Raw genomic sequence first — 14,137 nt, 5'->3', positions numbered from 1 at the left:
CTGACCGCCTTGCTTAAGCTTGCAAAAAGTATTATTTTTCCTGTCCTATATTTGGTCATTTAAGTGGTGCTAGGCTATGTCTGTAGCTATAGCAGCTCAGGAACAAGACCTTTAGATCTACTAAAGCTAGTTCCATAAAAGCACCACAGCCTAATGCTTCACAGTGGTCAGAAACTCATTTAGAAGGGTTTAGAGAATAAAGAACTAAAACACGTGGCGCAGTTCATCTTGAACAGGATGTGCAGTCCTGCCTGGTACGGGCACTGAGATTTTGGACATCAGCTACAATAGCTGGTGGAATCAAAGGTAACACTGAAAGTGCTCCATAATGATTTGACGAATTGTCTGGCTTGGGTACTCAGGACAAATCACAAAAAGCTTGTTCTTCTCCATTTCAGAAAAGAAGACTGGAAACATTTCATTACAGAGACGTCATACCTTGCCACAGGAAGGGATATGATCCTGTTTCACTAAACTGCTCTTCACGACTGGATGCACTGGGTTTTTCAGGATTCCCAGGCACGCTGACACAAACACAGGAAGAAGACATCTGCCAGAGCTGGACGTGCTGGGCCGTCTGTCTCACTGAATTGCCTGCCTCCCCAGCAGAACCATCGGCAGCTACAAGCCAGGAAACAAACCTGTCTCAGTCTCAACATCAGCTGCTCCTACCCAGAGCTACCACAAGACTTTTATGTCTCGACAAACTGGGATTTCATGATGCAATCACACCTCATAGGCAGTTTCCATTTGCCCTAATCAGATCTGACACACTGTCAAAGACTGACACATCAAACAACAAACAGCGAGAGAGATTGAGTAGATACACAGAAATACAGAGGGAACCAAGTATTTATGCCAAGAGTTGATGGCACCTTCAAGAACCTAAATTTTACTCAACTTTTTTACCAAAATGTGCCTGAAAACCTATCAGAAAACAAGGATATTTCATTTTATGTTTTGTCGCTATGTTAGTGCAGAATTAGAGCACCTCTAGAGAATTGCTGGGTTAACTTCATAAAATTCTTGGAATCTGTTCTGTGTCTGTTTTTTATGTAACAGCTGACCAAGTTTTCTTTCCTCCCACAACTTCTAAGGGGTAAAACAAAGGTAAAGAAGGAAAAGCAAAAATCATACTAAAGTGATCTTTAATTTAACATGACTGCTTCAGAGACAGAGTGGCACCTAATCCTAGTATGAAAATACCAAATTGGTTCAAATACAGCTAGAAGAGGATGGGTGAAATTAGAGACCCAGAACTCAATCAAAGCCTTCTGTTGAACTTGGAAAAGATTTGCTCATACATACCATCCTACTGACAAGCTCTGTTTTTGGCCATGGAAGTGACATTCTTAAATTCCTGCTGGGATTATCTAAACTGCAGACAGGGCCATCTTTGCCATCTGGCAGTGTAGTGACCCAAACACAAGTGATGCTCTCAAAAAATGATAGAACTACACACACTGATCATGGCAATCACAGAAAACTTCTCACAGTCAGGATGCAGAGAGAGACTGCAGAAAGGACCTTGTTTTTAAGAGAGGTTAAAATGTCAGAAACAAAGTGGGCATTTTGGCTAATGGTTATATTCTACATTTATAATTCCAGGGAGAGGAAAAATAAAAACGGAGCAAAACTCTCCTTCCAGTCAGTGGAAACACAGACTTCTGCTACACTACCTAGCAGTGACAAAAAAAATCCTAGTGGTAAAATTCCAATGTGTGGAAGACAGAGCACCACAGTTCACAGAGTTCCACCTAAGGTATGAGAGTTAACACCCTCATTCATACACTCTGAGGGCTAACAGCAAGACAACTGAGCATTATCTGCTGTGGGAAGGAAAGCAGCCACCTAGACCCACTGCCCTTGATACACGAGTCATTTAGCACTTAAACATAATGAAATGGCTGCAAGATGCTGCAGTTTCAGTTTCTGACGTGTTTTCTCAAACACTGAATTTTGTCAAAATAAATCAATGATAACAACTTTGCTATAATTTGAAACCTTTTCCCAAACTGATCACTAACAACTAGCCATTCTTTTCTCTGCTTGGTATAAAATTGATTTTATTGTTAGTCTGTAGACCCTGTGCCTTCTGCACCATTGGAAGCAAGGGGTGGGAGCTCTTCCTTCAAGCCAGGTGTTAAAACAACTGATTTCTTTTTAGAAAAGAATATTGCAAGAACAGAAGATGATGAAATTGAGTATTATTTTAATAAGAAATAACAGATTTACACTGTTAATGAAAGTCAGTATAAATGTCAATAATGTTTCTCCTTGAAATCTTGTAACTACAGAAACAAATATCCAATGAAAATATACTCCTTTTTTCCCCTGAAAAACTAGTTCATGACAACCTATTATTTCAAGAGATTATTACTTTAATTATAATCTTACTTTACCCATATAAAACTTTCAGTAACCGCATTTTCTCCTTCAATGTTTTTTTGTCCCACTTAGATTTAAAACATGGCTAATAATCACCATCTCCCATCTGTACAGCACAGGCCAAAATAACCTCAATATCTTAAAAGTAATTAAGTTGTTTAAAACTTACAACTATTTTTTATTTGAGTTTTTTATTTATAGCTGACCCACTTGCCAGAACTTTGCAGAATGAAGAAGCAGATCTGCAAACACTGTTAGCTAACAGGTGTTCAAACAAGAAAGGGCCTCCTGATTTGTTGCCATCCCATGGAGAGGCTAGAGAGAGCTGAGTGCTCTTCAGCAACAGCTACCTAGCCAGTGCATGGCACACTAGTCAGGGAAACTCATAAGATGCCTTTTATTTCTTGTTCACCTGCTCTCCCAGCATCTGCATGGGGCCACATCTGTATCCTAGTGGGACAAGGGCAAAATGAAGCTCCACCAGCAAAACCACAATTGCTATTATCCCGATGGTGCAAGCAATAAGGAACGTTAGCACTTCAAAAAGGGGCAGTGAACGTTAAAGATACTGAATCTGTAACTAGGGTAAAAAAGTGTAATGATTAAAAAAAATTAAAACAATCACAAAGAATTTTATGTTCTGAGGTCAGCAACACAGTAAAATCTCCTGAATATTTTATGAATTTAAAAATGAAATATTAATTACTGACCTTAATGCCAAAGTGTAGGTTCCAGGTTGCCTTTGGCTTTCACGAATGAGATAGCTTCCCTCTGCAACACTTAATAATTGGTCAGCTTCCTCCCTTGAGATCATCCCATGGAATCTAAGGAACAAAAGTGTTTTTGAAACACATGCTTCACACACTCTTCTCTTTTAAATCACTTTTCGGTCTTCTTTAAAAAAGCACCAACAATAGTAATTAAAATGACTGATTTTCAGGAATTTAGTTAAAAGTTAAAAGTTAATTTCCTTTTCTGTCTGTATTTGAAGTTACTTTAAATGGTTTAAAAAGCTTCTAGGAAAGAGTATCTATGAAACAAGTACATTGTTTTAAAATCTGCATCTATCAATTTAATATATAGAAATAAATCTGTTTTCTCCTGCTGGCTTCACATGTTTTGTGCTAGTGGCATGCAGTCAAACATTTTAAAGCATTTGAGGATATTTTATGCAGTCTCTGAGATTTTAGCAAGTTGCCATAATCTCAGTAATTGCTGATGTAATAACCCAGCAACACTACACATCTTTTGCCAAAATAAACATAAGTAAGATCTGCTTTGTTTCTCCACACTAAAGCTAACCATCTTTGCATTAGCAACTTGAAAGAGGAGACACATATAGATCCAAATAGCTTTTTTTCCTTAACAGAAACACCTTTTTTCAAAGCCAACTGGAGAGACGGAAAAAGCCAATCCCTTGAAAGTACAGAAACATATGTATGTTTTTCTCAATTAAAGTACCACTCAGTGATATCCATAACCATCAGAAATTGAAGCTGTAATTTTAGGTAGACAAAAGTGATGGCACTGTAATAACGATCTGATGGTGAGAGACATTGCTGTAAAACACACAGAAGAAACAAAGAGCACAGAATTAATACTTGACACCTTTTCTGCATTATCAACCAATATGTCAGGATAAATCACTTTCAGAGATGTTTGCTACTTACTCTCTTCCATAATATTTGGGTCTGTTCTCTACCTAGAAGAAACAACAGAAATTGTAATGTTTCATAACAAGAAAAGCTATACAGTAAGTGGACTGTCTACAATATAACATTAAAACCAGAAAGGGAAAATGTGAAATGTGAAAGTGCAGGCAAAAAATAATCTACAACAGAATTTCTCCTGCAATTAGAACATAGGGAAACCAAAGGGAGACCTTCAGAAAATAATTGCACTTGTGAATGGCTTAAAATGGAGGGAGAAAGGATGAGCCACTTGGATCATGTCATCCTCGGGACTCTGGCATTAAATATTGCTTTTACAAAGTGCCAGAAAGGGGAAATGAGTTTGCATTTCATGCATGTAAGTGCCCCATATTGTTGAGTGCACTAATATAGTGAAACATATATAAAACCCTTTTTTTTTAAAGAAGAGTTACCTTCCATCACAGAGCTGTTGGTGTCCCTGCTGAAATAAAGCCACTACTATAAAGCTCTCAGAGTGAGGGCAAAGGGCTGAGTGAATCACCAAGTGCCTAAGTCTTGTACTCCTTGACTGCATTAAACTGTGTGATCTGCAGTATCTCCTGGAAGACTTCAAAAGCAGATGTGCATGTGTTGTGTAGTGTCACTCTACCTTGTCAGTGCTCCAGACACCTTATGGTGTAAATGCACACAACATACAGAGGTGTCAGGGTACAGGTTGCCTGATAACTCTTTTAGAGGAAGTAATCAATCTTCATTTGTCCAGGAAGTTTAAAGCCAAGTGAGGAACAGCAGATCTCACAGAAACCAGCTAATAATCTAAACTACCAGGTTATCCTTTCTTGCTAAATTTAAAGGGGGAAACTCTTTGGGGAGTAAAAGTCAACAGTTATACAATCTGAACTACAAAAGTATAAAAGAATCCAGCTATGCTGAAACCCAGAATGCCACTTGTTTCTTTTTTCCAACTTTTCAACAAAAAGCCTATTAATATTAGTGCTTCTCTCCCATTTTTTCCATGGAGTAGAAAGTTTTCAGATATCCAAAACAACATAAACCAACATACATCCTCATGTACAGTCTAATAACAATTCTTTGACATTCCCAGCAAATAAAAAGCTATTGTAATGATTCATCACTTTGGAAAAAAACATTCCATCACTGGAAGGATTTATCATGTTCTAAAATATTTCTTTTTCCTTTATAACAGCAAACAAGAGTTGACTGGTGTGATAGCTGTTTTCAAAGGGCCTGAAGAGACTGGATCATTTCAAAAGAAAAGAGGTCTTAGATATTTTTTGTTAAATGTAGGCTATTTCTTCAATAAGATAGCGACATAAACAGAAAAAATGAAAGCTTTTTATTGTTGTTGCTATAGAAACTTGCAACAATTCTTAACTAAAACCCTTAAGCTAAGACACTAGTTTAGGGCAGTTGTTAAAAGAAGAATCCTGTCATGAATAAGATTTTGTTGTCTGTCTAGTGAGATTTTATATTTATCTCAGTGAATTTATAAGACAGAAATGGAAAATTTATATGCACAAAAGCATTTCTTTTCAGAAATGGATTAGTAACTTGACAGGTCATCTTCAGAGTACTTGCAAATCCTAAGAAAATTTATAACATACTCTGCGCAAACTTTTGAAAATGTGAATGGGCAGATGACTGGAACAAAGCATCTGGAAAAACCTCCACAGGACTTCCAGGCATTTGTAGCTAGGCTTGCAGTTCATTTTGGTGGATGACGAGTTAAAAAGGAAAATAACCACTTCTGTTAACAGTCTCTACTGATGAGTTTTACCAACTTGCAATAACTTCAGAATAAATATTGATGTGCGACACTTTTTGCTTGCATACAACTCAGTGCAGCTGGAACCTCAATTCACTGAGTTTTATTGCCTGTTTATTTGTGTTTTGGGGTTTTTTCCCCATCACTGTTTACATTTATGATAATATTAGAGGGTTTTGACATCTATATTGACATACATTAAGACTTTAAGAAAATTCCATTAGAACTCAGCAGGGGCCTTCTAATTCACTCAGAATGACTGGGCTACATATGCAGTGCAGTTTGTGTGCACTGAGAAAACCACACAGACTCCCTGTAAGCCAAATTTACCATGCAAGACAGCAAACATTGTTCTCAAGCTTTCTATAAAGCTTCTGACAGGTGTTATTACACCAGCTGTACCCTTTGCAACTTAGACAGTGTTTTTTTATTCTTATCCTTAACTGCACTGGAAGCAACGTGCAGCTTTCTTGGTCTTTTGTGTTTCCTTGGACTTCAAAAAGTTCCTGCCAGACTGTATCCTACAAAATTAATTCAACAAATGACAATCACAGGCACCCACGTATCGTCCCTTTGCACATGAGGACTGAAAGTCAAACAGTCTAAACAAAACAGTTTAGTTCAGAAGCTTCATTAGTCTAACTTTCTAAGTTAAGGAGAAAAAATGAAAACATCTGGACTGGAACTAAACCCACATAAGAAAGGAAATACATTTTAAAACAAGATGATAGCAAGAAGTCAGTCCTATCAGCTAAAGCTGATAGATGAAAAGACAGTGTAATTATACTCTGCAGAATTTTTTTCTGATTTGGCAGTATTTTCGAGCCAAAGCATTGCTGAGTGTGTGTAAGGGCAGCCATAGCTGCTTCTTTTTCTTTGTATCCAGCCTGTTGACTTCTCAGGATTTTTCTTGTGGGAAAAATTTCCTATTGCTGTTTGCTTGGCAAGGTTTTAAAACCTTCTAACTTGGAAAAAAAAAGGAAGAAAAAAATGCATGAGACATTTGTTTTCAATGTGTTTATCTGTACACCACTAATGCCAAGGGAAAAAATTAAAGTCTCCCTATGATACCTTCAAGAAACACAAAGATCAACAAGATATCCAACATTGCTTAATTTATCATTTTTTTCAAACTGAGGTGTGAAGGCAATGAAATCAAACTTATGAACAGACCAATCAGGCAGAATTAGCAAGCACCTTATAGCTGACATTCCTTTGGCAAAGACCTTAGCTATCATGGAATTTGGAAAGTCGTCCTGTCAAATATCATGCAGATAAAGCCACCTTTACAAACAGCTCATTATATATGCCCATCTATTCTGTGTTTCTTGGCCATTTTCACAATACTACACAGAGATGCTGTTTGACAGGCTTGTTAACTATCAGCACTGAATTAGGATAAAGCCTCCTAAAAGGACAGAAAAAGCCAGTGATTTTAATTTTCTCCATACCGTGTGTTTTTTCATATAGTTATTTAATATTGTTCATGCTTTCATATATCAGTGAAAGCTGCCCTAAATATGCCTATGCATGCACATGTGTATATAAGATTGTATGCACAACAAATATCAATTTCATGAAGGAAATACAGTATTAACTGGACAAACAACACTGTAATATGCATACAAGCTCACGCAGAAGTCAAATAGCCTTAGAATTAGGCTATTTGTTAGGGAATTTGTTATAATGTAAGGGAATCATCAACTTTAACCTCATGGAGTATTGAAAGACTTGGCTCTGCTGCACCTTCACAATAAAAAAAAAATCCCAAATGAATGCAATGCTCTTTTTACTTCAGCATCTCTCCACTGATCTGTGTGTTGCTCTGATATGAAACTGGTGTAGCAGAGCAGAAACTTGAATTCTTTGTATTTGAGAAGCATTTCAAGTTAAGTAGGTCATTCTCTTGAATACACCTCTCAGTATCAGCACTTGTACAATGTGCGCCTTTGCACATGAAATAAAGGGTTGGGTTTTTTTTATGGTGTGATTTCAAATTATTCTTTAACAAGTGCTTTTTCCCTAATCATCCCTCTTGCTTTTGTCAACAAGTGGATTACAATAAGTCATGAAGAGCAATTTATGTGCTAATACCTCACCAAATTACATATTGTTCATTCCTACTGACCTCTTTGATGTTTTCAGGACCAAAATTTTCTTCCTAATATTTATGAATTTGTTTATACAGCTGAATAATTCAAGCACTCAGGAAGAGATTCTGCTCCCCACTGACTCATGCATGGCTGCTAATAGAAACCCAGCTGAGAAAGAACAGATCACAAAGCTCAGCACAAGCAGGAGAGGCTCAGACCAGAGAGAAGAGTTAACAAGTTACTGCACACTGAATATATTTTCACTTCAAATCAGCTCAGCTGCATAAACTGGTCAATACATATAATGAAAAAGTGTTATCTGCATTATAAAGAATTAATGCAGAAGTAGGAACTTATAATGTACTTCTTCAATTTTACCTTTATTAGTTAAAAATAAGCTTCCAAGAGCTTTTTTTAAAAGAAACTAATTCTTCAATGATAAAATGTATATTTAATATTCTCTGTTCTACAGCTAAATACCTGACTGATTCTTTCATAGTTTTGTGTTTACTTCTATTCTCACTAGTTTCTAAATCTGCAGCTTTTATTTCTCAGTTTCTACAACAATGTTCATGGTGCAGACACCAGAGTTCAAGAAGCTATTTTTAAACACAGCGTCTCATTTTTTTGTTCACTCTGACACAGGATAGTTTTACACTCACTTAAAGTTTGTCATATGTCATAATCTTGTTTTGGAATAAATTCATAGAAATATGGTATTACAGACACTAATGTGTTGCATTTCTTTCTCCACTGGTGACAGGACTTAGCAGTGTTTCAAATGATTATGATACTTTTGCAAATCCCCCATTGACTGTAACAGGCTAGAGGCCACCGCTCTCCCATAGGAAATTTTCCTTTGTAAACCAGTCCAACTTTTTAATTTACTATCTCTATTAGAGCTAATAAAATTTTCCAATTAACAGAACTGAAATTCAGTGAAAATGAGGACGAGAAAGTTGTAGTAGTCAATGTGATTGGTATTTGAAGAAGATTTACACAGATGCTTTTAAATTTGGCTGGCAGTTTTCTTGCTCTAGTCTAAAAAGAGGACAATCTCTATCTGATTAACAGCTGAACAATTTCCATCACCCCAGAGGCAGGAAAAAAAATTAATTTTCAGATACTGAATACACATTTATATCTCTGCTTATTTGACTGTATTAGCTAATAGTATTCAAAGAAATACTATGAAGAAGAACAAAGCATGAAATTTGCTTGTGAGTTCCTACCACCTGGGACAAAGAACCCCCAAGCCCTTCTCTGCAGCCAAACTAGCCTGGGATATAATGCCAACACATCTTACTGAATATCCCAGAGTCCTTTATCAGTTTACCCTGACTACAGAGTATATATACTTTGTGCAGTCAAATAATTACAAAATAATTAAAATTTTCATATTAAGAATTGTATAATTTCCTTAATTGTGCTGGTACTTTCAATTATGGGTTTGGGGTTTTTTTCGTTTCTTTGTTGTTTTATTTTGTTCGTTTTTTTTAAAGACATAAGGAGGTATACAGAAAAATGAAGGTTCTAATTCTCTGGGAATTAAAACATTCACAGATGAGATCCTCAAAGCATCTGACTGAAGAAACAGAAAAATCTTCACCCATCACCACAAAAGTCAGGCAGCTTTATGAGCATTACACTGTAAGTCTGTCACTATGGGAGTAAACTACAGCAGGACTCAGAGATAAGGATCAGAAAAGAAAAGGCTCCTGTGATTGTACAGGCATAATGTCAGCACCTCAAGGAACAGTGTCAGAGGGCTACCAAAAATCTCATCAAGGTTTTACAATATGCCTGTGTACACATAACCACACACATACCACCACCTCTTCCACCAGTGAAAGACTTCTAAGGAGAGGAAGGAAAAAGCAACAATAAGCACAGTCCATTGGATGCAAGGAATAAAATACTTTATCCTATCCAGGTGAGCACTCTGAATTGTTAAGCCTACGCTTTTACAAGACTTCAGATACTTGTTGTATTAATGTAATGAAAAAATGTACCACAGAGAGCACTCAAATTAGAACTGAACCTTCTTAACAACGGAATTAAAAATTGGGGGAAAATCCCATTTTGTCACAGCTTGGGTCTTATCTTCTGTAAGTTTCTTTCCTTCAAATCTGCATCCAACTTTATTTGATGTACCTAAGACATGTGCACAACAATTTTAACTGGAATACCTCTGCTTTGATGCTCATTAACAGTAGAAATCCTTGTCAAAACAAAACTTTTTGCTATAATTCTTGTAAAATTCATGTATTGTTCCTTCCTGTAGCTATATCTTGATTAAGCACAGTAAGTTACAGCTATATCTTTTTAAGAAATATCAAAGTAACAGAGGAAAATGAGTGCTTCCATTAAATGCAGTACTTTGCTTCTGTTAAATCACTAAATTTTATTTTGAAGTTGACAGACTACTTCATAGAATTATAGTTGGACTTTTATAAAAACTACAGAGAACTGTCTAAGAGCCTGTATAATTCTGTCAAGTAATCCTCCCTGTCATCTAAATTGTAAGCTATTAATGTTCCTTCTGGAGAGTGCTACATCCTTCTGTATTTAATGCTACATCGAAGCAACTAACATATCTCAAAGATCAATTTTATTTCTCTTGGCAAATGATAAAAATACTCAAGTTTTCTTGCAGCAATGTAATAACTTCCAGTTATTCAGTAAGAGCTGTGTTTTGTAACACTGCCTAACGTTTCAGCATTTCTGAGATTTAAATGAATGTTTCCCAGGTTCTTCAGCAAAGCTGTAAGATGGGTGTAGGTATGACTAAACCTTGCTGCACCAGTGCCTGGTGCCAGCTAAACCCTGGAGCCCCACAGCCCTGGAGAGGAGCTGCTCTGCTGAACAGCAGCTCAGGGCACAGCAGGGTCTACCTCAACAGCGGATCCCATGAGCAGTGCTCCCGCATCACTGCCTATCGATGGGATCCCATTGTTACCACTTCAGTCCATAACATCTGTGGTCTGTATAGCTTAGCTCCTGCTATTTATGAGCCTTAAGTACTATGACTCAAACAACAGCACCAGGGGTGGTTTTAGTCTTCCCTCTGCTAATTTATTTCACATATCTAGTAGTGATGTCGTAAGGAACAGGTGCATAGTTCCCTGCACAGCTCTGCTCTTGCTTCTGCGAATTTCTGATGAGAAAGGGAGGAGAAAAAGTATGTTTCCATGTATCTAAGAAGCAAAAAGTAGTAAATGATTCTTAGTAAATGATGATACATATCAAAATGCATTAAATTCCATTTTTAGAACAGATGGATTTCTGAGTACCAGCACCCCAACTACCCACTCTAACCACAGCACAAAGTGGTCCCAAGGAACCACTCTGGGCTGGACACAATTAAGTACAGACATGGAATTACTGGACTGTATAGAACTGAACACCGTGATACGTACCTCACAAGTGCAGGTTATTCTTCTAGGATGGGGAGCTTCCTGTTGCAACTGATACACTGGGAGGAGGCAGAAGTTAAATTCTAATTAATACAGAATCATTGTGCAAGTTAGGCATTTTAACATTAAACATTGTGGTTTAAATAAGGGAGAGTTTCTGCAAAGTTTAACACAAGGATACCAGGGATATAAAAATTTACTAATAAGTGGTCAGAAGAAAAGCATGTTGCAAGCCAAAATGGGATATTGATTTTCTTTACAACAAATTGATCAAGTAATATGGAATAACTAGGTGAAATCAGACAAGTTTCCAACAAACAGATCAGAAGAAGAATCATAATAGACACAAATTAAAGTTCATTATATGGCAAATCAGGCTGCTGTCAAACTTTCTTCCATAAGCAGATGGAACCTAATCCTTCTGTGCTGGGCACACACCCAGTCACCTGCAATATGTCAAGACTTTGCGAGTATCACGCAGAATGCCTTCACCACTGATCAGTGAGGACCTGTCTGAAGAAAGAAAGATGGCCTTTGCATTTGCAGATCTAAAGACATAGCGAGTTGAGTAGCACAGTAAATTAGCTAAGGCCCAAATTATGACATACACTTACTTACCTTTATATCTTTCATCCTTCTTTTTCTCTATTTTTAAAATAAGCTTCATCAAGCCAGAACAGATCTTTGCAACCAGATGTAAATTTAACGCTACTAGTATGTACAGACTTTCTAGTATAATACCAAAGAAATTACTTTCAACTTCTATGCCAACTGAATCTGGTTTGGCAAGTCCCCTTCAAAATGAGGCTGTCAACACTAAGTTAGTATTTCAATAGTACACTAGAAATAGAAAAATGGACATTCGGAATTGTAATATTTTAAAATTAAATCTCAATCATTAGCATGAATACACTGTGCTATCACCTTCTTCAGATAGTAAGACCACACATTAATTTAACCAATACAATTTGACTTCATTACGATTCTCATTTGATGCTAAGTCTTTTCCACTGGCAAATGCTGTATTCATGTGTCAACCTATATGGGAATAGAGAAAATGGCAAGATGCCCAATGATCACTGAATCATAAGATAAACTGGGAAAAAAACATTCCCTTTGTTCCAAATTAAAAAACCTAATGGTTTTTCCTGTTGCTACTAAAATCAGTCATTTCCATGCTGGGCTGGTAATACAAAAATTATTTTTGCAAGTGATGAAGAACAGCACACTGGTATATAAAATTGCAATTATCATTTTAGGCATAGCATGACCATTTATACTGCCAGCACATAGATTCCCTAGCTTCCATTGTAAAAGCTGTATTTGATGGCACTGGACCTTGTCCATGTCTAATTCTGAGAACTGCAGAGCTAAGTTCAAAGGAAAACAAATAAAATGAAAGGACAAGTTAAGATTTTTCTGAATTTCACAAAAGAGGAGACCCACAATCAGCAAGCTCCACAAAAACTGGCTGAAAACTGAGAGCTATTTCCCACCTTACTTCAAGCCAGGCTGAAAAGATTTTCTGAAAGGAAATTCTTTTTCACCAATGGCAATACCTTTCTCCTCTTCCAGTAAGAAGCACAGCAGGCTGACTAGCTAAGTTACAAAACAGGATTCCTATCCCTCCTCCTCCTCTGAGCTATGCAATTCAAACAGTTCAACACCAGCTTCCTTGCTGCAATTATTGCCAGGGAAGTCAAACAAGACATTCCTCTTCGTCTGTCACGAGACAGAAATCTAATCAAACCTTGGTATTCAGAGCTTACTTCTGAACACAGGAAGGTTCACCATGGCAGGCAAACCATGATGCTGCAGGAGAGTGGGTGCACACAAACCGTACATGCAAACCATGATGCAGAGTGGGTGCAAGCACATTTGCACGTGCCCAGGCTTTCAGCTTCTGTCAAGCTGCCAATGGAGATCTGACATTAGAGAGGTTCAACCTTCCTACTGAACAAGGAAGTAGTGTTCCCCGAGTTCACAGGAGGTACAGAGCTGTAAAACATAATCAAATCTGCCCTCTTACACTTGCTCTCTTTCTAACCATGGTTCTCACTTAGCCTTTAATTCCACATCTCTGATTAAAAAGTCTTCCACAGCAGGATGGAAACCTTTTAAAGTAACTACATTTTCTCAAGTGCTAAATCTCCTCAACCTTTAGAGAGCAAACATTTTCACAATGTGAAATGTTGCTTGAGCAAATCCCTTTATCCAGCCTGAAGACACCAAGTTGAATATATACCAAGTAATGCAAATGTAAGTCTGACATCCCTAAACTGTTAAGTGTGTTATACACACAAACATTCTGTTTTCAAAATCTGTTTTTCACAGAAGATTCTTCTTTCTTGCTGTGGTTCCTCAAGTCTCAAAATGTCTCACATCTTGGGTTTTCTATCTACAAAGAACTAGAATTTATAGCTGAGCCACTATGGGAAGCTACAATGCTCTTTTACATTTTTCTCATGTTCTCTTCCATGTCCCTAAACCTCCATTTGCACAGCCAAATAAGAGGTCATTCCTTTACATGGAATTCTTCTGCATTTAAAAATGTCTGTTTGCTGTTTTGTGGGTTTGATTTGGGTTTGGTTTGTTGTTTTTTTTAAACGAAACAGCAAGTTGTGAAGTTCCCAAGCGAGTGGCACTCTGATCTCAGGGCAAGGCACCTGGGCTGCTGCCCTGCACACCTGCCTAAGACCCCAAGAACTGGAGAGCATGGGCAGGCTGGTAGCAAACCAGGCCCTTCTAGGCAGGGCTTCAAAAAACCTGCTTGTGATTTGTCACACCAGGCCAAGCATATGC

At 37.4% G+C, this 14,137-nt stretch overlaps 1 protein-coding gene across 5 annotated transcripts in view; it reads right to left on the bottom strand.

Moving 5' to 3' along the window:
- CHN1 (chimerin 1) overlaps window positions 1-14,137 on the bottom strand; it is a 94,674-nt gene that overhangs the window by 58,177 nt on the left and 22,360 nt on the right. For 4 of the 5 annotated variants that reach the window (XM_086897756.1, XM_086897755.1, XM_023930959.2 and 1 more), the window contains 3 exons: window positions 11,339-11,394; window positions 4,059-4,090; window positions 3,099-3,212 (listed from right to left, as the gene is read on the bottom strand). In XM_086897756.1, the coding sequence (XP_086753882.1) occupies window positions 3,099-3,202 (104 nt within the window). In that variant the 5' untranslated portion in view covers window positions 3,203-3,212; window positions 4,059-4,090; window positions 11,339-11,394. Of the gene's footprint in view, window positions 1-3,098; window positions 3,213-3,849; window positions 3,948-4,058; window positions 4,091-11,338; window positions 11,395-14,137 lie in introns of all 5 variants that reach the window. The other variant, XM_086897757.1, reaches the window with a different exon arrangement.

The sequence above is a fragment of the Cyanistes caeruleus genome, chromosome 7 (assembly GCF_971803275.1).
Source record: "Cyanistes caeruleus chromosome 7, bCyaCae1.hap1.1, whole genome shotgun sequence".
Classification (NCBI taxonomy): domain Eukaryota; kingdom Metazoa; phylum Chordata; class Aves; order Passeriformes; family Paridae; genus Cyanistes; species Cyanistes caeruleus.
This window is presented reverse-complemented; position numbering and strand designations above follow the sequence as displayed.